Here is a 26790-nt window from a genome sequence, read left to right on the forward strand (position 1 = left end):
TATCTAAAGGAACTCTAGCAATCTTGTTTTATTTTGTAGCTGTACAGGTCATTGGCTACGTCACTTTTAGAACACTGCTTGAAAAGATTCATAACAGATTTAAAAGAATGTTGCCACAGTTGGAGGATTGGGCTAGAACAAGTGGCTGAAAAGGCTGGAGCGAAGCATCAGACGCTGAGGGATGACATTATAGAAGTTTACAAAATGCTGGGCATGGATAGGGTGAGTAGCCAAGGTCTTTTCCCCAGGGTAAGGGAATCTAAAACTAAAAGGCACAGATTTAAGGCAGGAGGGGAAAGGTTTAAAAAGAACCCAAGGACTAACTTTTTTACACAGACGATGGTGCATGAATGGAATGAACTGCTGGAGGAAGTAGTGGAGGCTGATACAATTACAACATTTGAAAAGAATTTGGTGGGTACATGAATAGGAAGGGTTGAGAGGGATATGGGTTAAATGTTGGCAAATGGGATTAGATTAATTTAGGATATCTGGTCAGCATGGGCAAGTTGGACCAAAGGGTCTGTTTCCACATTGTACACGTCTACAACTCTAATTTGAGTTCAAGGATGAGGTAGGGGATGAGGAGAAAAGAGTAGCTTCTTTTCTTGCAAGGGTCATATTTTCCTCCAGTATAACAAAGTGTGGAGCTGGATTCTCCAGTGTCTGCAGTTCCCATTATCTCTGACCATATATTTTCCTCCAGTGTTTGCTCTGAGCTGTTTTTTGACTTCTGCATGATGAGACGAGCAGCACAACATCAATGCTTGGTCATCAACTGCTCTTCCACTCTGTTTCCTTGGAACTATCTCTACTGACTCCTATCTAACCTTTCATTGCTGTTTTAAAATTAGTTATAGAGAGATTTGAAAATCTATAGGAAAATAGAGACAAATTGGTCATTCAAAATATCACAGCACTAAGAAAATGAAGCAATGGCAGATGAGAAATTGTTGGTCATAACAAGAAATAATAAATAAAGAACGTACTTGTTGATGCTCATTAAGAGAAACAGAGAATTGGTTCACAAGGAGACTGCTTTCATGAGTATGGGACTTCAAGATTTTATGAGACTGCATAGTATATAGATCACCTTTTACTTGATGTACGGTGTATTAATGTACTGTTAAGGAGGCACATTACGTCAATCAGTTGCTAAATTATTCAATCTGAATCAGTACTAAAGCTACTTGTGTCGATAGCTACGCAAGATTAACTTCTTTGCTTTTTATCATTTTGTTCCATGCAAATCTTTGGGTACACATTGAAGTTTCCATTATTACAGCAATAAAGAAAGCATCCTTGAAGCAGCAGTTCCACACAATTAGTCCACTAACAAAGTATTGTTCTTTGTTGAATTTTTCTAAACTCAACCAAAATTCAGGTTGTAAAATCAGTCTTGACACAAGGCTGAAGTATCTATATTTTTTAATAAAAAGACAATTAGAGATTCTTCTGTCTTCAAAGGGTTTAGGCTTTCTTTCAAATGTAAACTCATCATGTGGTCAAAATAGCAATTAAAGATAATTACTTGCATAAAAATAACTGGTTACACAAAGTGAGTGGGTTTATTTACTTCAAATCTAAATATAGCCTTGCTGCCCTAAAACATGAGCTTATTAATAATTGTGAAACTGAAAATATGTGCTTAAAGCCACAGGTGAAATACAGAAATTTACTTTACAATACATCTAACAATATACAAGTTAAAACATGATAGCATTAATTTCGTCCTTAAGTTTTGAATAGAACAGCTGCTGCTCAATCATCCTGCTTATTGCAGTTTTGAAAAGAGACAAATGTAATCTCCCATTGCTCATATAACTTACTAGAGACAAATAGTTGCCTTTCAAGTAAAATACTTGTCATATTTCATTGGAAACCATTGGGGTAAGTTTGTCAAGAATTCTTAAATTGTGAGCAGAAGAAAAGCTCTTTTCAAATGATTTTCAAGAAGGGAGGGTATTCCACTCTCCTTCTGTACAGATTACCAGACAAGCTAGCACGGAACATTTTCGTTATCATCTCCGAAGTCCTTCAACATATTGTAAATGGCAAAATATCTGCTCTTACACTCTTTGTAATCAATTTCAACAAACAACAATGTCTTAAACTATGATCTTGGTCCATTTGGTCTCTGTGAACTGGCTGCAGCCTTTGGAATAGTTGGAACAGTTGGAACATCATTCTCTTCCATTATCATCCAATTTCGTGGGGCTATTGTCAGCTGGATTGGCTCTGAACTATTCAAATCACAAACAATGCACTTCAGCAATTGTTTTCCTTCTCACTCCCATGCTATTAAGGCCAGAGCTCCCAAAAAACCATTCTTCAATTCTTCATAACCATATTCAGACCCAACCTTAGCATATGACTCCACAATCATCGCTATCACAAAGACTACCTGTGCTGTCAATTTCAGCCAAGTACATCTATTCCTAATATTTTCCTTGACTGCCTTCAGGTGCACCTAGTTAAGGACTGTCCTCGCCAGCTTCCCATTTTCTGTTAACTTCAGCTCAGTCAAACTTGGCTCGGTATCATATCTCACAGCAAGGCCCACTTGCCCAGTACCAGTACTGGCAGAAGAACTCACTGGCTTACCATTTAACATTTTAAATGCAAAGGGTTTGCATTTAAAACCCTTTGTGGCCTTGCTCCTTAAAGTCTCTGTAACCTTATCTATTCTGATAATGATCCATTTTATATATTTGACTGACCTCCTATGCAATATCGCTTCCCTTGACCATAGCTCTGGGCGTTGCATCGTCAGTTGCTTTAGCCTAACATGCTGGAGTTTTCTCCCTAATTCAATCCCTTGTTCCATCTCCCCATTTTAACTTATGTGGCTCCTCAAAATCAGTTCTTGATCATACACACTAATCCTGTTTCTTTTCTTCACATGTGTTTTTTGGTCACAATCTGTTATATTGGAATGTTTATCTCTATTCATGGTCTAATTTAGATTCCAACTGTAGGTTAAGCGTTCCCAGGATAAACTGGCATCCTTTTAATGTCAAATTCACCATTATCCTTGAAATAATCAGCCTGAAGTTTGATGATCCATTTTTAATCACTAACTGGTTTTTAAAAAGTGCTTAAGAATCTGACAGAAATCTATTATTTATTTCTACTTCTCATCACAATATTGAAGAATATGGGAAAATACAATTGCAACAGCAACTCAAATGTCAGAGCTGCTCATATTTAAACAGATTCCTTTCAGAGATCCACAAATCAAAATTTGCTCTCTAGGGTGTACAATTAAACAAGTTTTTTTTTCACAAGACATTTACTCTGAAACAAGTCTTACAATGAGGGGAAAATTAAGAATTGGTGCATTTTTAATTCCATTCCTGTTTCAAAATACTTCACAATAATGCATTAATATAGCATCCTTAACACCATAAACCATTAGAAGGTGTTAGCAAAAGAAATTTCACATCCAGCCACATGATGCAATATTACGTCAAGTGATCAGAAGTGTGGTCAAAGAATTTGGTTTTAAAGAAGAAATGAGACACTGAGGTGAAGAAATGTAAGGAAAGAATTCCAAAAACTAGGCCCTGGGGATCTGAAAGCAAGGCCATCAATGGTGAAGTAATTAAAAACAAAACACTAAGAGACCAGAATTAGCTGAGTGTGGATACTTTGGATATTTGTGGGACTATAGAAGATCTCAGATATAGAAAGGAGATGGCCATGAAGAGCTCTAAAGACAAGGGTGAGAACTTCAAAATTGAGGCATTCCATTAGCAGCAGCCAGCGCAGATCAGTGAGGACATAGGTGATAGCTAAATGTGATTTAGTGAGAGTTAAGGTATGGGCAGCAAAGTTTTGAATGAGTTTTAGTTTACATTGGATGGAAGCTGGGATGTCATACAGGTCTCTTTCAAAACATCCAAGTTTAGAAGTAACAGACAAATAATTTTTTTTATGCATACTTACATTGTGCAATGTGGCAATCGATTTGAACAAATGAAGTCCCACAAATAGATGAGATTAATAACCAGCCAATTTTTGTTGGTGTTGGATGAGAGAAGAATGATGGGCAAGACAGTGGAGGACTACCTGCTCTTCTTAGTGCCATGGGATGTTTTATACCTATTTTGTCCTTTTTTTAACATCTGATCTAAAGCACAGTATCTTTGAGACAGTACTGGAATGTGCTGAACCCACATCAGACTTGAACTAACAACTGTTTGACTTGTTGACAGGAGAGTTAATTCCATCAGGTCGACACTTGAAAATGTAACTGCATGCTTAGAATTACCAACCTAATTACCCAGCAAAATCTACATGTCCTGTAATGATTACCATGTTTAACAAACAGATTATCAAAGAAGAGATTACATTTGCAAGTTGGAGAGTGCTGGTGAAGCTTATAATCACTATGCTGCTCTTCCAAAAAAAAGGGACTAACATCAGTGCTTCACGTTAGAATTCTGATCGGATATCCAAGTTTAAAAAGTTACGCTGAGCATAACCAGTAAAAAAAATTCCATGATAACAAAGCGTGGAGCTGGATGAACACAGCAGGCCAAGCAGCATCTCAGGAGCACAAAAGCTGACCTTTCGGGCCTAGACCCTTCATCAGAGAGGGGGATGGGGAGAGGGAACTGGAATAAATAGGGGGGGGGGGGGGGAGGTGGACCGAAGATGGAGAGAAAACAAGATAGGTAGAGAGGAGAGTATAGGTGAGGAGGTAGGGAGGGGATAGGTCAGTCCAGGGAAGATGGACAGGTCAAGGAGGCGGGATGAGGTGGTAGGTAGGAAATGGAGGTGCGGCGTGAGGTGGGAGGAAGGGATGGGTGAGAGGAAGAACAGGTTCGGGAAGCAGAGACAGGCTGGGCTGGTTTTGGGATGCAGTGGGGGGAGGGGACGAGCTGGGCTGGTTTTGGGATGCAGTGGGGGAAGGGGAGATTTTGAAGCTGGTGACGTCCACATTGATACCATTGGGCTGCAGGGTTGCCAAGCGGAATATGAGTTGCTGTTCCTGCAACCTTCGGGTGGCATCATTGTGGCACTGCAGGAGGCCCATGATGGACATGTCGTCTGAGGAATGGGAGGGGGAGTTGAAACGGTTTGTGACTGGGTGGTGCCGTTGTTTGTTGCGAACCGAGTGGAGGTGTTCTGCAAAGCGGTGCCCAAGCCTCCGCTTGGTTTCCCCAATGTAGAGGAAGCCACACCGGCTGCAATGGATACTATATACCACATTGGCAGATGTCCCAAAACTGGGCTGGTATTGTAACCTGTTCTTCCTCTCACCCATCCCTTCCTCCCACCTCAAGCTGCACCTCCATTTCCTACCTACCACCTCATCCCGCCTCCTTGACCTGTCCATCTTCCCTGGACTGACATATCCCCTCCCTACCTCCTCACCTATACTCTCCTCTCTACCTATCTTGTTTTCTCTCCATCTTCAGTCTGCCTCCCCCTCTCTCCCTATTTCTTCCAGTTCCCTCTCCCCATCCCCCTCTCTGCTGAAGGGTCTAGGCCCGAAAGGTCAGCTTTTGTGCTCCTGAGATGCTGCTTGGCCTGCTGTGTTCATCCAGCTCCACACTTTGTTATCTTGGATTCTCCAGCGTCTGCAGTTCCAATTATCACTAAAAAAATTCCATGACTCATTTGTCCTAGTTGTCACATTAACTTTCATTTTACTTACTTACACTGATCACCCAAAATAAACAATAGCAAAACAGCATGGAGCTAATGGATTTAAAATTTACTACCAGTAATTAGTTAGGATTTAAAACAAGAGCAGCCCACCAATAACAACTAATCAGTTGCGAATGAAGTATGTTATTAGATTGTTGCACACCTTATCTGTTGCTGTATTCAATCGCAGCATGAAATATTTAGAACACAAGTAGGTACCCACAATAAAATGTTTCACTTCTCTTCTAACGTAACTATTTTAACTACAATGTAAACTACATCATTTAAGCCGAGTGGGAGACCTGGTCCACAACTCAGCTATTAAACAATAACATCCACTTGATGCCAAACACGTCACATAATAAATCCTCCTGGAATGTGCCAGAAGAGAAAATAGGAAGGGGCACTGCTGCTGTTGCTGCAGGCACAAATGTTTAGCACACTAACAGCCTGTGTTGCAGTGACATGATCCTGGAACAGAAGCCCTGGTAGATTTGTGAGGCAAAGAAGTTTAAACAAGAGAGATGAGGTAGGAAGCAAGGTGGGGTGAATGGCAATGAAAAGAGCAAGAGTCAGAAGTAGAGAACACAAAAAAGGAAGGGGGAATTCAGAAGAGGGCACAATGATGACAACAGTTGGAAATAGCACAGCATCAACAGCAGCTTCCAAACCTGGGACCTCTACCACCTAAAAGGGTAAGGGCAGATAAAGTAAAAGCACAGAAACACCTGAAAATTCCCTTCCAAGCCACATACAATTCCAATGTGTAACTTCATTGTCACTAGATCAAAATTCTGGAAGTCCAAAAGCAATTTGAATGGGCAGCAAATGCTGACCTAACCAGCACACCAACATTGCATGATAGAACAACAAAAAAAAATGCTGTAATTTCACTGATGAACTAGGCTTCAAAATTCTTTGCTTGGTATCCTATCCTAACTGTAGCAACAGTAAGAACTTTGGCAAAGCCAAGGATATATTCAATTCATAGAGTTCTTGTGCTCCTATTTCCGAGCTACAATTATTCTGCTACCTGCATTTGTCTCTGATTTTCTGTATTATTGGGCCTTGTGCAGTACAAAGACCACTGAAGTTTCACAGTGACATTGTATTGACTAAAAACACATAGTACTTCAAGCTGAGTGAAATGTCATACTTGTTTCTTCCAGGTTTTAATGAAAAAAGCTGTTAGTGCCATAATTTTGTTTTTCAAAGAACACCCTTCACCCGTAATACAGATGTTAAAAGACAGTCACAATAAACGTACCTCCTCCAAGACTGAGGTTCACATTCCAATTTCAGTCTCACTCATTAAAGTATAACTTTAGACTTCAGGTGCTGTCTTGGACTATATGGTGTAGGAGCTAAAGGAGACCCTTTGGTCAACTGAGTCTGTTCCACCATTCAATGAACTCATGGCTGACTGGATTAATGCTCAAACTTAACTTCCTGCCTTTTCCTCATATTGCTCCCTCACTTATTAAAAGTCTGTCTACCTCAGCCATGAATATACTCAGAGACCGTTATTTTTCTTATTGTTCATTTTTGGTTTAGAACTGCGAGGGGCAATCGATAGCTGAACTCTGAACAGAAGCCTGTTTCCAAATAAAAAGGAGAGAACAAGACTGATGTTTGCTGTTGGAAGGCAATATGGGGAGGTAATGGCCTCATGGTATTATCGCTCGACTGTTAATACGGAGACCCAGATAATGTTCTGGGGACCTGGGTTCAAATTCCACCACAGCAGATGGTGGAATTTGAATTCAATAAAATATATGGAATTAACAGGATTCATGGTCACCATTAGTCTTTGTCTATAGTCGGAAAAAAAACATCTATTTCACTAATGTCCTTGAGGGAAGGAAACTGCTATCCTTGCCTGGTCTGGCCGACATGTGACTTCAGACCCACAACAATGTGGCTGACACTTAACTGCCCTTTGGGCAATTAAGGATGGACAATAAATGCTGCCTAGCCAGTGATACCCTCACACCATTAATGAATAAGGAAAAAAAAACTGGCCTGGAAAGATATTGCAGGTCAATTACTGTTCTAAGGACACAATAGTCAAACTAGCACAAAGTTGTCATTATGCCAGGAACTGGCAGCTGGTTGGATGTGGAATTGGCCAATCAGGGGAGGACTTGTGCTGACCAGCCAAACATAAAGAATGTTTTTTTTTGGTGTTGCTCTCTCTAATTATTGTCAAGAAATAAGGAAAAAAAACACTCCAGAGGTCTGCAGAAGCCATTTGCATTGATTGGTAACTTCAGAATTCAAGCGAAATACAATCCTACATGCCTGTGATAAATTCATGGAATTCATGAAGGCTTGATATTTATCATCAAAATAGTTACGAACTGATAATCAAAAAGAAATTGCAGGTTATATTTAAATTTACCTCTTAACTGTGTCTGTCTGCATATAAAAAGGGATTGTGATCAAAGGTTGGGTTTAGATTATAGATATTGTTAATTTGTGTTCTGCTAAAGTTACACTACTAATAATTCAGTATTTTTTTAAAAGTACAAAAACAGTGTCTAAGATCGGTTATTTGTAAAGTCTGATTAGGAACAATTGACAAATTTTGATGGTCACCAAATGCTTTAATTTCACTGTATTATGAATCCAGTCCGATTTGGTCTGGCTTGCAATCGATATCATTGAATCAGTGACTTAGCTCTACAGATTTCTGTCGCAAAGAATACCACAGAATCACTGCTATCAGAAAAAAGAATCCTTATCTGGGTTTTAAGTGGCCAACACCTTAATTTGAGGTTGGACCTACTGGTCCAGAGCTACTCCACTATCTCCACATCAACTCTGTCAATCCCTCTAAGAATCTTACTTTCAGAAAGGTCTCTTTTATTCTTTTAAACTCTAATGAAGTACAACCTATCCAACCTTTCCTCATCAGAAAGTTCATCCATACCTAGGATCAACCTATTGAACCTTGTCTTCAGTGCCTTCAATACCAAAGTATCTTCCCTCAGGTAAAGGGACCAAAAAAGTTCAAAGTATTCCAGGTACAGTCTAACTAGTACCTTTTGTAGTTTTAGCAAGATGTCCTTATTTTTATAATCCATCTTCTTTGAAATAAAGGCCAGTCTATTTGTATTCTTTATTACCTGAAATTATGTGCTAGCCTTGTGATTCATGCACAAGGACCCCCAAATCCTTCTGTGCTATAGTTTCCTCAAGTTTTTCTCCATGTAATGAATAACTAGCTTCTCCATTCTCCCTGTCAAAATGCTTAACTTCACAGTTTACCACATTATATTCCATCTGCTATGTTTCTGCTCACTCACTCAATCTGTCTACATCCGTTGGTACAACCTTTGTGTTGTTCTCACTACTTGCCTTCCCACCTATTGTGTGTCACCCACAAGCGTGACTATAGCATATTCACTTCCATCAGTGAAGTCATTAATACATGTTGTAAATAATTCTAGCACCAGCCCCCAGGGCACACCACTAGTTTCCGGTTGCTGTCTTGGATATAGTTCCCTTGCCTCACTTCACCTGACAAAGGGGCAACGTTGCAAAAGCTTGTGGTTTCAAATGAACCTGTTGGACTATAGCCTGCTGTTGCCAAACATCTGACCGTATCTTCTATTAGTCAGCAAATCTTTTATCTATGCTGATGTACAACCTCATCAGCACAGACTCTTATTTTATTAAATAGCCTAATATGTAGTATCTTATCAAATACCAGGTGGAAATCCAAATATGTGACATCTACAGGTTTCCTCTCTCTATCCTTAAACACTTATCATACATTTAGCAGACATGATGCCCACCCTCTCATGAAGACGTGCTGACTTTGCTTGGCTACATTCCACATTTCTAAAGGCTCCATTATATCCTTTGTAATAGATGCTAACATTTTCCCAATAACGGATGTTAAGCTTATTAGCCTATAGTTCCTGCTTATTATTTTATTTCCTTTTTGAATAAGACTGTTGTATTGACAGTTTTCCAATGCTTGGGAACTCTTCCAGAGTCTAAGGTTTCTTGGAAGACTACTACCATTGCATCCACTATCCCTGTTGCTATCTTTTTTAATATCATAGGATGTAACAGTCTTTAACCCCACTTGTATTTCCAGGACTGCTTCTCTTGTAACGGGTATTGCATTTATTCCCATTCCCTCTTTTTCCTGTGGACTATTTAGTATTTTTTGAAATGGCATTAGTGTCTTCTATCAATATAAAAAACTGGTGCAAAATATTTATTCACCTGGAATTTTTTGGCTCCCACATTATTATTTCTCAAGCCTCATTTTCTGAAGGACTTACACTCAAGTTGGTCTCTTACTTCACTTCGAAGTATGTAAAGCTGCTCTTGCTATCCATTTAGATGGAGCTTGCTGGTTTTCCCTAAAAGTTTATTTTCTCCCTCTTAATTCTTTATGGCCAACTTTTGTTGGTTTTTAACACATCACAAATCTTCTGTCTTTCCACCAACCTTTGCCATGTTGTATGTTTTTTCTTCCAATTGATGCTTTCTTTAACTTCTATGGTTAACCCATCCTAGAATCTTTCATCCTCACTCGGATATAATTTTGTTTATGAGACATGATGTATTTACTTAAAAGTCTGTCATTATTTCTCAACAGCCTTAAATCCACTTCCCAGTCCACTCCAGCTGATTCAGTCCCCATTCCTTCGTAATTACCATTATGCCTTCTAAGTCTGTCCTGCTTCAGTTTTAGTCATAAATTTTATGTTGCAGTTTTAAGACACTAAAATACATCCAGACTGCTTGATAATATACAGCAGAATATACATCAATTGTTATAGAACTTTAGCAGCTCTGGATAACAAAATAATTTCCTTTATCAAGTCTGGAGCTTTGGAAAGTTGGTGATAATGAATGTCTAGAAGAATCCAATTTATTGGTAGAGGAGCCACAACAGTTCGTGTATTTCAATGACCAATGGAAAAGGCTTATTGGGAAGGGAAGAAAATAGAAATCGGAATCAAGTGGCCAGGAGTAGAACTAGCAGATAAGAACCCTCTGAGAGCTAGTTCATTAATGGAAGCAAATGCTTATTTTTCATATGTACTAAACTGTGAACACAAGTGCGAGGCACTAATCCAGACAGGAACAATGACAAGTATCAAACACATTGGTCATCAAAACTCAAGATAACAGAGAACTGATGAGAATTCTCTGTCCACAAACCCTTGTTTACTAGCAGAAGATAACCAATATGAATCAGGAAACATTAAAGGAGAGAGAGAATTTTACAAACCATATTATATTATTTTTGCTATCTGGACTCTGCAGAAGAATCTTATAATAAAGGAAATTGAAAACAAAGTACTTTAAAAATACTTAAGTAGGGAACCATCTTTTATGATCTGAATGATTTCTTTTCTGTTCAAGAATGCTGATTTTTTTTGTGGGAGGCCCAGATCAATTTCATGTTGAAAGCAACATTTTAATTATTCAATACAACAGTGGGCTAATTTCCAACATCTGCAGTCCTTACTGTCTACAGCAGTGGGTGTGAACTTTCTACATAGAGGATATAGCTATCCCAAAAGGTGTTGTCAATACAATCAGGATATCTGCATTCCTCATGCTCTGTCATGGTACTTCCTCCTTTTTGATACTATAAAATATTTAGTGATTGGTCAGGCAACATCACTTATACCATTCAGTGCAAAAGGAAACAAACAACATTTAAAAAACTTATGAAGTTGTTTGGAAACGGCATAAACATTGAATTGTCCATACACCCACACTTGCTTTATCCCCATTGCATATACGCGACCTTTTATTTTACATTGTGTTCAAGAAACCTGTACATGTTTCCCAAAAATATCAGAACCAATCGAACACTCAAAGTGCATTTACTAACCTGGCATTTAGGAACTGTAAAATGCTCAAACGTGAACCATTCATGACTGCCTGATCTGTAACGATGGATAACCTTTGGAAACTGCTTTATGATTGTTACTTTTTGAAGTGTTTCAAAAACAGACACTCCCAAGCGACCTGAGGAGACAGAAGAAAACAAACTGTAAACACTTCAGGGAACAAAACTTTAATAAGAGTTAAAATATGCGATACTTTTATCTACAAGAACCTACACACAAGAATATGAAATAAACTCAGTACTTAAATTTGTATTGTTTTCACCATTTAATATTTCAGTGTCACCGTTTACTTCAGTTAGATAGACAATAAATATATCACAAAACGCTGACAGATGAGGACATATATCAACTCCTTTTCTACTGGGTTATGTGGAGTTCTACTACACTGGATTCCATCATGTAGAATCCTCACAACCAGTAGTTATTCAATGTTACTATGATGGATCTCCCAATACTAACAGTTCAGTGAATTAGAGAGAAAGGTTTTCCTAGCTTGGAAAGCCACATGCAAGCTGAAACATCTCCATACCCTCATGTGTGTATACTAGTCAGGACCTGCAATTTGATAACTTTTAGGTAGTTATCAAAGTCAAGAAGCTTTCTAAATAATTACAGTGATTTTAGGAGTATCATAATTTATAACTAATTTGAACTTAAGCATCCCAATTAATCTCTTTAGTATTTAGTTAATACATTAAACAAACAGCCTTAGGGCAATGCATTTATTGTTCATAACATTCACTTAGTAAGATGTTAAATGCACATGGACTCTCTAGTGTAATAAATCATCTTTGTTTGAATATAATTTCTGATTAACATCACATTTTAATATGAAACATTCTGCCCGCCTTCTAGGGTTAGTTAGTTCAACATTGATATTATCATTTGTTACTTGTGTTATTACATGCAACAGATCCTAAGTCATTCAAAATTTTGAAGGACTTAGCTGATCGGCATGTGTTGCATAAAAACCAAAAAACTGTTCATGCCAACTATTATGTTATATATTCAGCTCAAAAGAACTCAAATTTGTTGCTAAAATAATTAAAATGCTGATGTCTGGCCTACAAATGTTCTATTAAGATATCAATAGGAACATCAAAATACTTTTCCACTAACAAAAATGCAGTTTCCCTTTGATTTAATTACTACTCCTAAGAATCCACAAGATAGTATACTAGCTTCAGTGACCACCTTTGATCTGAAAACATTACAGTAAAGAAAGTTTGTCATTTCTTTGAAATGTTTGTGAAATCTGCAATAGTTTATCAGATTATCCAAAAAGCACAAGAATTGTAAACAGATCAATTGTCACTTTATTTCTTTGTAAAAAACAATAATCCATGTGAACCAGTGACACTTGACTTGGAAGCAGAACCGACAGGAAGATAATTAAGATGTGAAAGCTGAAAGGTTAGCAAACACAAAGACAATTTGGAGGCAGATGATCCATGCACAACTGTAGGAGCCCTAGGAGACATTGTTCAAATGGGCTAAAAAGCCGTTTAAAATAAAACCAAGAATGCAATGTAAATAACTTGGATATATTAAAAAAGTGGGAGTTTTAACAGAAGACCACAAAACAAGGTTCTTCATTGATTGAAAAGAAATTATGGAAAACTACACTATCACAAGTATTACGATGACAGTGTAAGAGGCTTTGCACAAGTGTTTTGCTGATAAAATTTGTTTCTGAATCACGCAGGTGAAAGAAATTTGTTGATTCATGTTTATTGACATTGGGTCTGATTCACACTAAAGTGAAAATAATAAAATGTGCCACACATGAGTTCTTTAAAATGTTACGAAGCATTTCAAAATCCCTTGAAAATAGGATGAAACTGTACGTTTAATGAATGGCAAGTGCTGAATGACTGAAAATCTACATCACTATAAAAAAAATGATGCATTCGTCTTGTAGCTTCAACATTACTTCAACGCACGTTTTTCAGGCACACAAACCATTTAATTTTGATATGACTTCTGCAATTGACTCAGTTAGATCAATCAGTGGGATTTGTTGTAACCATTCAAGCAGATCACCTCAATTTAAAATGAAATATTAAACTCATAACATTCATTCACCTTTCTGGTAGACAACCTAACTACAAACTAGGTTTTTCCTTGTAAATGATCTATCATCTTGTACAATTGTTCTTCATTCTCAATGTTACATCAATAAATGGAAAGATAATTGGCATGAAGGAAGGCACATGCTGGAAAATAATGATAAAATCTTTACATTATAACAGTAAAATGTTTAAGTCTTGCCTCTGATAGGTATGGCATTGTTTAACATTCCTGAATACATTTTTGTTAGTTATCTGTTGCCCATGACAAGTAGCCCTCACAATGGTGTTGGTGAACCGTCTCTTTGAAATAATGCCAACCTTGTGGCAGAGGAAGGAGTTCCTATATTGTCTCTAAGTAAAAGTAGAGAAATGGTGATATAGCTTCATGAACCAAGGGGAATTTGCAGGTCGTGGCACATCCAGCGTTGCGTTGCTCTACATCTAAGGATAGCTGTAAATCTTTAAATCTTTTTCACTCACAAGATGGACTTCTCAAATATTAGTTGTTTAATTGACAATCACCTGTCATGGTCGGATGTAGCAGGGTTCAAAACTTGTGATCTATCTGCTGGATGTGTTGTACCAGAACCTTATTTCTAGGTAGCCCTGATGTTGAACATTCCTCATTGAGCCAGTGTTGATCTTCTAACTTGATGCTAAGTTGAGGGATATGCTGACATCACAGATTGGGTTCCAATACAATAATTTTGCTACTGTTTACAGCTCACCTCCCCATGGACACCCAGTTTTAAGCTGTTCTTTTATCCCATTGAGCACGCATCGTGTTCAAGGATGTCCTCAACATGAATATGGGATGGTGTCTCTGCAATGATTGTGCAATTGTCACTTCTGCCAATACTATTTAAATAAATAAAAGGAGAGCATGAGCTCAAAAAGGCTTATGTGTTATTGGTTCCCTTATCTGCCAGACTGTGCCAGCAAAGGCTGGTATGTCCTTCATGTTACTCGATCACCTCAGCCAGTACTGTAGTGCTGCTACCAAGCTACACATTCTGATGAACATTGAAGGTAACATCAAAGAAGATTCTGTGCACTTGGTACTCTTCATGCTTCTTCCAAGTGATCTTCAAATGGAAGAGCAGTTACTTTTTAGCTGAGAGTGACGTGTGAATATGTGGCCATGGGATGTGAAGTCAACATTAAAAATTTCCCAGTTAATCAAGATACATTCTCCTCCTCTCAACTTTTGTATCGATGCTAAATGAATTTTAGCCATGCAAATCACTGCCATCTACTAAATATTCTTCAATGCTGAGAGTTGCACACATATTCAACTGTGGGGACAATCAAGAATTGAACACTAATTAATAGAATTACCCTTTCACAAATCAAAGATGCATGATTCCAAGACAGCTTGTATGGCTTTAAACTGATGTCTCAATATAACTGCAATAGCCATGAATTACTTTAAATCTACTTATCATTTAGCCACTTGGGTTTTCAAGAAAAACAATTTAAGTAAAGTCATCCAAAAAATGTAAGCTGAAAGACAAACATGCTTTTTCTGTAGTTTCTCATATTCTAAAACACAATTTCTTGAAAGCTATCAATATAGTTGTCGTTTTATCAAAATATTCAAACAATTTCACACACTAAAAACTGCCCAGAAAACAGATGGTTATAATTTGGTTTTGTCCTGTGTAAATATGAACTGTAACCAGCACAAAAAAATGCTAATTTCAAACCAGTGACTTAATTCAATGCTTGACAAGATAATTCATCTTCAATTTCAGACATTTCCCTTACCTAAGAAAACATTAATTCAAGTAACCAATTAAGATATTTACACCCAATTTCTTTTAGCAGAAAACATACAAATCATTAGACTACTGATGCATTAATTTATTGTCCTGCACATTTATCACAAAAAAATCACTTAAACAACAATTTACTCAATTTTCCAGAACACCGATGCACTTGCTTTAATGCAAATGCATCAAAAAAGATTCCAAAGGGGATTTGTCTTGAATCTTTATATACAGCAGATCAATTTTCTCATTATTCTTGCTCCATACGAATAGTTACCAGAAGCTCTCCACAAATACAGTATTTAATTCTAAGTGCCTATACAGCCCCTTGGCACCAATTACAGAAATGCCAGAAACCAGGCGTTCAAGAGTGACGTGGGAAATGAAAGGGCTGTCCTGCCATGATTCATTTGGTCGCAGTACAATATTTAATCCAGATATTCTAATTCCACAGCTTCCAAAATAGAATCCCTGGAAAAATTGGTCATAGAGGGGAAAAATTAACCTATTGTTACGTATCATTGATGTCTGGGAGCTGAGCCAGGACAGAAGACTGCAGTTGCAAACTCCATTTTGCTGCTGTCTAACCCCATTTCCTTTGCAGCATTTTATATTGGGACAGGGGCAATGCACTCAACTTTTTCCTTTGTATGGCTTCAGAAAAGAACATGCACTGAAAGCAGTATTATGACATTCTCAGAATGAAGGAGCAAAGTTGGTCAGGACATCAGGAAAACTCTACATTCACCCAAAATGGCCATGCAAGACCTCAATCTCACGTAAAGTACAACAGAAGTAAAAGTGACCTAATTTCATGCAGTTTCTAGAGAGCAAAAGAAATCAAAAGAAACAAAAAATCAGGATTTTTAAAAAATGCTAAAAAAAACTATCAACAAAAATATAAAGTGTTGAGACTCAATTAAGGGATAGATTTTGGTGTATTCTGAACACTACTGGTCGACATGTTCATTGACATTCAAAGGCATTACTACTGTTGAAGCCCCTCTCTATCAACATGAAAGTTTAGCATTGATTAGAGATTTAACTGGATCAAGAGCTAAGAATTCAGTAGTGACTCACTTGCATCCTGTCTCTTCAATTCCTGAACACACACTACTTGCCTGGTTTGTACAGTTTCAACAATACTTAAAGTTGACAACATCCAGAAAAAGCAGCCCACTTGATTCGCAATCCAGCCACAACCTTCGCTTCCTTCAGCAACAATGCACAGTAGCAGCCGTATGGTCCATTTATAAGAAGCACTGCAAAAACTCATCAAGTATCTTTCTATAGGGCTGGCCAAACTCACTACTTCTACCAACTGGAAGGACAAGGAGAGTGGAAGCATGGAAACATAATTACCTGCAAGCATCCCTCCAAGTCACACACCAACCTGGTTTTTGAACTTTATTGCCATTGGTTCACCTTGACAACATCAAATTCTTCAATCTTCCTAACAGTTCCGTGGGTGTCCCTGCACTCCAAGGACAACAGCACTTCAAAAAGTCAGCTCACCATCACCTTCTCTTTCTCCAGAGCAATTAAAAATGGGTAATAAATGCTGATCCAGTCAGCAATGCCCATACCCATGAGCAATTTTTTTTAAAAATGCTATACACATGACAGAGTTGAGAAGGTACCAAGAGGATTTACTAGCATTATGCGAGAACTATACAACAGGAAATGCTGAAGCTGGAACTCTAAAAACAAGTAGGGGCAATTGATTAAGATCTTTAAGTTTGTGAAAGGGTTTGACAGGATAAACATAGTGAAAATATTGCCAATTTATAAGTGACAGTAGAATTAGGAGCAATTTATACAGGACTGCCCACAAAAATCTGAAAGGAAATTCAAGATAAAGTTGTTTATCCAAAAAGTAGTTCGAGGAACTCACTAACACAAGAAATATTTCAGGTGATTATTATGGATGGATTAAAGGTGAAGCTAATAACTAAATCAAGGAGAAATGTTTATAGCATTCAATGAAGATGCTTCTGCAAGGAGGCTTACGTGGTACACAGACACCAGCAAGTACCTATTGAGCTGTATGGCCTGTTTCTGCACTGTAACAATAACATGCAACAAAATGGCCTTTCACCCAAATGAAATTAAGTACTAGCCTTTTGAACTGTGTTGAAGTTTTAAGTCTTACTTTTCTTTGCTCATGACCCAATCTTTCTCCCATGTTTCCCTCAAAGGGTGAGCAGAAATGTTCACTTTGACATGCTCTTGTACATTGCAGGTGACAGATTCTCAAATTAAATTGTAAAGTTCACTTTTTTTGTAGATATTTTAGGCGCTAGCTCACTGTGATACTTCAGTCGATTAATATAGTGGCATCCCCATCTCCAACACTGCATTGCATAATGAGATTAGATCAGCTCAACATTCTCTGGTTAGGTTAATAACTAAATTGGTAATAAGAAATTTTACTTCCTCCTAATATTCAACACTAACTTTCATTCTGACAGCCTCTTCTGATCAACTCTGCTAAATTAAATTTTTATCATCTAACATTGTGCTTTCCTTTACACCCTCACAGCAGGCTTGACTAATCTCTTGCATTTTCCACTGCACTGTTTATCTTCTTGCCTTCAAATCACCTCAATTCTCAAATGATTACTTAATTTAATGTCTCATGTTTAGATAAAAAGAAATGGTTGAAACAAAGATGGAATTTGTCACCTGTGATTCACCTTCAACCTCCAGCACCAAAATGGAACTTTTAACTCAGAAATTACACCATGAAATTCAAAACAGCTTGTCTGCAGTCATATTAAAGTAGGTTTAGTAGCTGATTGCTTACTAGGTTAGTTTGACTAAGCTATGATGGATCTTTTTCCATTACTCCATAACCACTGTCAATAGCACTGTATTAGCCTAAGCCTAAAAGCTTTCAATGTTCATCTTTCTGAAGCATATTTAATTGTGAAGAAAATCAAGCATAAAATAGTCGTTAAACAGATGGATATCACAAATAAATGAGCAACTAAAACAATGATTAGAAGCCAAACTAATGCATACACATTGATTCACAAAAGCTATCCTTAATCCAGTGATGTAGAAGCCATCAAAAATGCTAAGGCAGCTGCATATTCCAGAAACATACACAGAGGAATTACCGAGTTGCAGTCAGGCTCCAAAAATTGAGTACCTTTACTAATATCCTCACATAATTAAATAAGAACAACTCAGATAATGTATACATTTGTAATGTGGTTTACCAATTACCATGAACTTGTTGCATCTGTTTCTTTTTTGTCTCTGTTTAGGTTTTATTGAACCACTTCCTGCTGGCAAAGCCAAGCAAAGAACCAGCACTATCCACTGCCAATAAACCGGTTGCCGTGAGAGAGAAATGACTCATTCTTCAAATGATTCTCCTATCCAATGTCTAGTTTCTAATTTCAGTGACATGGTGCGTGCAAAAACTGAAATTTTATCAACTAAATTTACCACATTAATACATGCCAATACCTCAGACTATTTAAAAAAACCTACAAAATCAATTAAGTATTGTACTTTTAAAGCAGAAGCAAAATACTGCAGATGCTGGAAACATGAAATAAGACAGAAAATGCCAGAAACGCTCAGCAAGTCTGACATTTATGAACAGACTTATTACTTTAGGTCTATGATAGTTAAGCAGAACTGATACAAGGTTACAAAGTGAGAGGCTGGATGAACACAGCAGGCCAAGCAGCATCTCAGGAGCACAAAGGCTGACGTTGCGGGCCTAGACCCTTCATCAGAGGCTCTGATTAAGGGTCTAGGCCTGAAACGTCAGCTTTTGTGCTCCTGAGATGCTGCTTGGCCTGCTGTGTTCATCCAGCCTCACACTTTGTAATCTTGGATTCTCCAGCATCTGCAGTTCCCATTATCTCTGATACAGGATTCACTTTTTCTCTTTCTTTTTGAGTGGCCAGGCCTGCTGGGTATCCCCAGCATTTTCCATTTTTATTTTCAGTACTTTTAAAGTATAGTCACTATTGCAACATCAGCAGAAAAGTTACATACAGCAAGGTTTGAAACATCGATAAATAACCAGTAAAGCACTGAAAAATCCCCCCTTTCCTTCTAAGCATCTCTATGGGATTACTTGGATGCACAAGTTGGTGAGCAAGATCCCAATTTCACATTTCATCCCAAAAGTAATCTCTGGCAATATACTGTTTATAAATATAAAATAGCTCCATCAAAGGAGGCTGCCATATGGACTTTGAGTCCTTGCCACATCACAAGAGCAACTTAGCTTGCTTCACACTCCTACCTTTTCTCTATAGTCCTTTATTTTTAATTTTTTTTTAAATTTCATGGGTTATGGGCATTGCTGGAAACATAAATTTTCATTCCTAATTGACCCCAAGAATTAGCACACTTCTTCAACAATGGCTGTCCATATGCTTTATATATCCCCCACTAAAGCTGTTAGGAAGGGAGTTCCAGAATTTTAACCCTGTGGCGTGAAGCAATGGCAAGATGGTTCCAAGTCAGAATGCTGTATGGCTTGGAGGGGACCTTGCAGGTGGTAGTGTTCCATTGTGTCGCAGCCTAATCCTATTACATCACAGGCTACCAATATGCTCAACTGCACTCAACCTTCTGTCAGCTGCTGAAGCGCATCCACACCCCTCAAATTTTCACTATGGGGTCATGCAAAGTCTGGGATACAGCAATGAGGTGACTTTAAGAAGTGATCGAGTAGGCATTTCTTCTTATGTGGTACAACCTAAGGGTTTGGATGGTGTTTTAAAGGAATCGTGGTGAGTTGAAGTGCAGTGTGTAGATGGTACATACTGCTGCTATTCTGTCAATGGTGGAGGGGTCAATCAGGCTATTTTTATCCTGATATTTGTTGAGCTTCTTAGGTGTTATTGGAGTTACATTCATCTGGGCAAGTGGAGAAAATTCCTTTAATTCCTGACTTGGGCCTGGTTGATAGTGGACAGACTTTAGGATTCAGACAAGTTGCAACAGGGATACATAAAGTTTCCACTAAGTAACAGGTTAAGCAAGTGGGCGAAAAGTTGACAAATGGGGTATAATGTCAGAAAATGTGAAGTTGTTCATTTTGAAAGGGACAATAAAAGAACAGAATATTACATGAATGGAGAAAAATGACAAACTGCAACACAAAGGGAATTGGGAGCATGACATACAAAGTTAGCACACAGCTGGCAGGTAAGCAGGATGGTTAATGGCATGTTGGCCTTCATTTTGAGGTGACTGGAATATAAGAGTAAGGAAGTCTTACTACAACTTTCTACATCTGGAGTACTATGAGCAGTTAGGTTCCCTTCGTTAACAAAATATATTACTTCATTGCAGACAGTTCAAACAAGGTTCACTAGATTGATCCGTGGTATGGAGGGATTATCTTGTGAGCAAAGGTTAAGCAAGTTGAGACTCTACTCATTGGAATTTAAAAAAATGAAAAGTGGTGTCAGTGAAACAAAGGATTCTTAAGGGGCTTCTGAGGTTAAATGCGAAGATGATATTTCCCCTCATGCAAGAGCCTGGAACTTTAGACATATAAGGGCCCCAATTCAAGACCAATATAAGAGGAATTTCATTTGTTGGAGGGTTAAGAGCCTTTAGAGCTCCTTGCTACAAAGGTTTGAGGGGACATGGGCCTTGTGCATATTGAATCATAGAGATATACAGAACAGAAACAGTCCCAACGGTTCAACTCATTTGCGCTGACCAGATATCCTAAGCTGATCTAGTCCCATTTGTCAGCGTTTGACCCATATCCCTCTAAACCCTTTCCAGTCACGTACTCGTCCAAGCTGCCTTTTAATTGTTGTAATTGTACCTGTTTCTATTACCTCCTCTTAGGCTAAAATACATAGATTCTCAATCAGTCAGGGAATAAGGAGTTATACAAAAAGGGCAGGAAAGAGGACATGATGAATTTCAGATCAGCCATGACCCTACTGAATTGCAGAGCAGGCCTGAGACATCAAATGACCTCCTCTTGTTCCCAGTTTCTTATGGCCTCAGATGATGACCTAATGGTCATAGGATTCAAAGCCTCTGTATTACTGTTGCGGGTCACTTCCAGCTGGGGTGTTGACAATGGCGGAATACATGGATGGTAACGCCACTGAATATAAAAGGGGTGATGTTTTTATTCCCCCTTGTTGAAGATTGTCAAATATCATCTTGCAAAGATGGATAATGAGCAACCTTATAGACCAAACTGGTTGGTACATCCTGATGTCACTGCTGTTGCTGCTCCAGAAAAAACACAAAACTTCAGTACTGGGCTCTTCTAATTATGTCACTGGATGCAAGTACAACACAAACGCATGTGAGGAAAATGACAAAAAAATCCAAGGTCAGTTTATTAGTTTTACGTAAGTCAACCAGATGAGAAAGAGGCAGTCTTCTATTCTGTACCTTTCAAAGTAAATGGAGGAACATCAAAAAAGACTGAAGGATTACACTTGCAGAAAAACGTCATGTGTACTTTGACATTAGTGACATTAAAAGCTTCTATGAAGTACTCAAGTATGGAGCACCAAATCAAGCCAAAAACAACCTGATGGCAAGTCAATCCACATATTAACACACAATCAGTTCGGGATCCCTGGTTGTGCCACTTTGAAATATTCTTCAGTGTCAACAGCTCAATGCAAGATACTATGATCAACTGTGTCCAATAATAGCCTGTCAAAAAACAAAATGAATTGCAACACCAAAACATCAGCCTCCCTGCTCCTTTGATGCTGCTTGGCCTGCTGTGTTCATCCAGCTCTCCACCTTGTTATCTCTTGAATTGCAACCTAATTCTGCAGGAAAATAAAACTGCCATAAAACAGAAGAAGAGTTACAAAGTCCCTGGAATTTCACTGAAACCTTGAAGCATGGGGCCCTATTTCACATAAAAAGCTCTATGAGGCTTTCTTAGCCTGTTAGAACAGGACAGGGGACCTGATAAGGTGTACCCTAGAACTCTGTGGGAAGCGAGGGAAGAGATTGCTAGACCCCTTGTTGAAATATTTGTATCATCGATAGCTATAGATGAGGTACCAGAAGTCTGGAGGTTGCCTAACGTTGTGCTATTTAAGAAAAGTGGTAAGGAAAAGCCAAGAAGCTACAGACCAGTAAGCCTGACATCAGTGGTGGGCAAGTTGTTGGAGCGAATCCTGAGGGACAGGATGTACATGTATTTGGAAGTGCAAAGACCGATGAGGGCTATTCAACATGGCATTGTACATGGGAAATCATGTCTCACTAACTTGATTGAGTTTTTTGAAGTGATGAAGAAGATTGATAAAGGCAGACTGATGGACTTGATCTGTCTGGATCTTAATAAGGTGCTTGACAAGGCTCCACACAGCAGACTGGTTAGCAAGGTTTGAACTCATGGAATCCAGGGAGAACTAGCTATTTGGATACAGTACGACCTCAAAGGTAGAAGATAGAGGGTGGTGATGGAGGGTTGCTTTTCAGACTGGAGGCCTGTGACCAGCAGTGCGCCACAAGAATCGGTGTTGGATCCATTGCTTTTTGTCATTTACATAAATGGGTTGGATGTGAACATAGAAAGTATGGTTAGTAAGTTTGGAGATGACACTCAACTGGAGCTGTAGTGGACAGCGAAGGAAGTTACCACAGAATACAATGGGATGTTATCAGATGTGTTAGTGGGCTGAACAGTGGCTGATGGAGTTTAATTTAGATAAATGTGAGGTATCCTGATTTGACTATCAAAAATGCAGCACCTGAAATTTAGCTAAATTAAACTCAATCTGCCACTCCTCAGCCCATTGGCCTATCGGATCAAATCCCACTGTACTCTGAGATAACCTCCTTTGCTGTCCACTGACCTCCAATTTCAGTGGTGCGTGTATGGAATGAGCTGCCAGAGGTGGTGGTGAAGGCGGATACAATTACATCATTTAAAAGGCATCTGGATGGGTACATGAGTAGGAAGGGTTTAGACGGATATGAGCCAAATACTGGCAAATGGGGCTAGATTTATACAGGATATCCAGTCAGTATGGACATATTGGGCCAAAAGGATATTTTTCCGTGCTGTATATCTCTATGGCTCTACAACAGAATTCCACAGGAACTCTGTAATGACATTAGATTGTACAAAAACATACCAGAAAAATTAGACATCAACTACTGTGAAAGCATCATTGATTCTATTGCTGGGAATATTCTGGCTAGAACAGTTATAAACAGGCTTCTGCTTGCTCTACAAACTGGCAATTGATAAAGACTACAGTTTCATGTGATCTCAGTCCAAGAACAGGCTGAAATTCAACCCAAAGAAATTTCAGCAGCCTGCACCCACCCATATGGGAAAAAAAGACTCCTAGAGAGGAAGTGCAGTTTGAGCAACCACAGACACCATAGAAGTGAATCTACACTCAAGACAAATGCAAGAAAAGGCCTCAACATCATTTTTATAGACTTCATCTAAGACATCACTTTTACAGGCACAAAAACAGAAACTGCTAGAAAAACTCAGCAACTCTGGAATCATCTATGCTGAACTCAGAATTCTGAGGAAGAGGCACTGGGCCCGAAATGTTAACTCTGATTTCTCTCCACAGTTGCTGCCAGATCTGTTGAGCTTTTCCAGCAATTTCTATTTTCATTTCTGATTTCCAGCATCTGCAGTTCTTTCAGTTTGCACTTTTATTGGATTCACTAAGATATTCAACACTGTGAAAGATAGACTTTGGAAAGTCCATGAAAGCCTTGAAATCCCAGGCAGATTTCAGACTGTGGTGAAACAGGTTTCATGAGAATCAACATCGACAAGTGAAGCACAATAGCAACTGCTCAAGTTCCATCAGAATTTCGTGAAACAGTATTGGTGCAAAACAGTAATGTGTCTTGGCTCTGACTTTATTCATTTTGTTTTCTATCGCTCCATTAAAATATTGCAGAGGGAGTTTATATATGCTTCTGGATTGATAAAAGTCTTGAAAATCACAGGTGTCTTCAGACTCGCACAAAAACACACGAAAAACTCTTGCAAACTTTTCACTGATGACTGAACATTCCTGGTCCAAAGTCATTCAGACTCAAAACTGCAACTATAACATACCATTTGTCCAAGACAGCACAACCCTTCAGGCTAAAAATCAGTTTAAGAAAAACCGAGGTTCTCCATCAGCTTGTACCCCAAGAAGATTACAGACTATCAAGCACTGTCACCTGGAGACCAAACTGAATACTGTTAAGCAATTTCCCTATTTGATATCACCATTAATAAGGAAGTAGACAACAGGCTTTCAAAAGAAAACAGTGTACTCAGTAGACGTTATCGACGAGCCTGGAGCAACTGCAGCCTTATAGCACAGAGCAAACTCAAAGTGCATAAAAGCCATAGTCCTCACATAGAACGGCACTGAGTCCCAGGCATAATCATTACCCCAAAGCTTCTTCAAGCTGGCAGGACCACTCAGAATTCAAATGGAATCTCCTGCCTAGTAATCACATGATTTTACAACTGGGAAACGACCCATAGCTTATTCATACCAGAATGAGAAATCATGTTACAAATTTGTACGATATAGTCAAATTGGGAACATTACTACAAGTCAAAATAGCCCACAGAAAATTGCAATAAAATGTCCTTTGCTACACTATCTCTGACAAGACGATAACACGTGCTCATGTATTGTGCGAGACTGTAACTGAAAACAGACAGTAAGTCAGATCTCCAAAATAATTTTAATCATTGTAAAATCTGGCCTTTCCAATAACTGAAGCCTCTAACTATTAAATGCAATGATCTGCTTATAGGAATAATGTTTTGAACTTTTAACCAAGATGGTAAACAGTCTGGCACAAAAGGAAACTATATAGATGTTATTAACATGTAAACTGCTTTGTTACCAACAGCTGATGGAACAAGAACGAGTCTGTTAATGTTACCTGGAACCTAATTCCCTTCAAAAGAGAATGTGCAAGAAATACAGAAAGCCCCAAAATGAAAGAAACCCCTGAGAGAAGCGTGGCCTTGGGCTATGCTCACGAGTGACATATTTAAACTAATAGGAGAAGTAATGATTTGGTCACTTTCAATCCATTCCATGAGTCACCCTAAATCCAGGAAGGAGTTATTTTAACTCTTGGGGACTGTGTATGTTTATGTTTTAACAACAATGTTGGGCTTTAGGAGAAGTCTGTGCCTTGGAGGGCTTCGTGTTAAATGTTACTAAAGGATGAAACAACCAAGCTCAACTAAATATCTGAGATAATAGGAACCGCAGATGCTGGAAAGTCTGAGATAACAAAGTGTGAAGCTGGATGAACACAGCAGGCCAAGCAGCATCTTAGGAGCACAAAAGCTGACGTTTCAGGCCTAGACCCTTCATCAGAAAAGGGGACGGAAGGGAAGAAGAGGGTTCTGAAATAAATAGGGAGAGAGGGGGAGGCGGATAGAAGATAGATAGAGGAGAAGAGAGTTGCAGTGGGAGAGTGATACCCTGAGGTTTGTCCGAAGGGAGGAGGGCAACTTCTTCAGGTTCGGCATCCCTGGAAGAGGCTTCTCAATGAGGTTAAAATTCTATCAGAGATAATGGGAACTGCAGATCCTGGAGAATCCGAGATAACAAAGCGTCCTCAGAATCCTCTTCCCCCTCCCCCTTTTCTGATGAAGGGTGTAGGCCCGCAACGTCAGCTTTTGTGCCCTAAGATATGGATTACTGCGTTCATTCAGCTCCACACTTTGTTATCTCAACTAAATATCTCCTGCGCTCGCACGCTTTCATCCTTTCCCCATTCAAGGTTGACAGGGTCAACAAGAAAGGTAAGGCGGGAATCACACAACTGTTTTATTATCCTTCCCTTTTGTTCCTATTCCCCGCCAGACAACCAGTCGTCGTGTTCTTTGATAATAAAATGTGAGGCTGGATGAACACAGCAGGCCAAGCAGCAGCTCAGGGACTCTCTCGTGTTCTTTCGTCCTGTTAACGTACCTGGCAAAAGCTGACATAACACACTGGACATGGTCTCTATATCTGAGACCGAGGCCTCTTTACCGGTTCCTCTGCCCTCACCTACTACACGCCTCCATCTTGCGCCGCTCCCTGACCTCGCGCGACAACCACTTCCGGCTCCCCATTTCCGGCCGCCCCGGGCGCTCGGTGATTGGTCACCGCCTCGTTCCCATGGCGACCAGGCCCAGCGTTTCAGAGCTGCGGCTGTGAGGTTTCTATGGCCTGGTATCTGACAATATAGTTTAAATATAAATATAAGTACAGGACCGGGGGTGGGAGCGGTTCGCTCGATAAAAGCAGGTCCGGAAATCCGCAGCTCCGATGGTGTAATTTGAGCAAACATAATCCGAAAGACAATTCCAGGTAGATGGTGCCTGTGCTTTCTCTCAGCCTCACCCTCTCCCCCCACCCAACTCCGTTAATGTTGATG

The 26790-nt window shown here is 39.0% G+C and overlaps 1 protein-coding gene across 1 annotated transcript in view; it reads right to left on the bottom strand.

Moving 5' to 3' along the window:
• The window catches only part of LOC125463659 (protoheme IX farnesyltransferase, mitochondrial), a 146719-nt gene extending 120243 nt beyond the window's left edge, over window positions 1–26476 (bottom strand). The window contains exons 1-2 of the mRNA XM_048555210.1: window positions 26340–26476; window positions 11528–11664 (exon numbers count right to left, since the gene is read on the bottom strand). Of these exons, the coding sequence (XP_048411167.1) occupies window positions 11528–11664; window positions 26340–26370 (168 nt within the window). The 5' untranslated portion in view covers window positions 26371–26476. The remainder of the gene's footprint in view (window positions 1–11527; window positions 11665–26339) is intronic.
• Between the last annotated feature and the right edge of the window lie 314 nt (window positions 26477–26790).

The sequence above is a fragment of the Stegostoma tigrinum genome, chromosome 22, assembly GCF_030684315.1.
Source record: "Stegostoma tigrinum isolate sSteTig4 chromosome 22, sSteTig4.hap1, whole genome shotgun sequence".
NCBI classification, from domain to species: domain Eukaryota; kingdom Metazoa; phylum Chordata; class Chondrichthyes; order Orectolobiformes; family Stegostomatidae; genus Stegostoma; species Stegostoma tigrinum.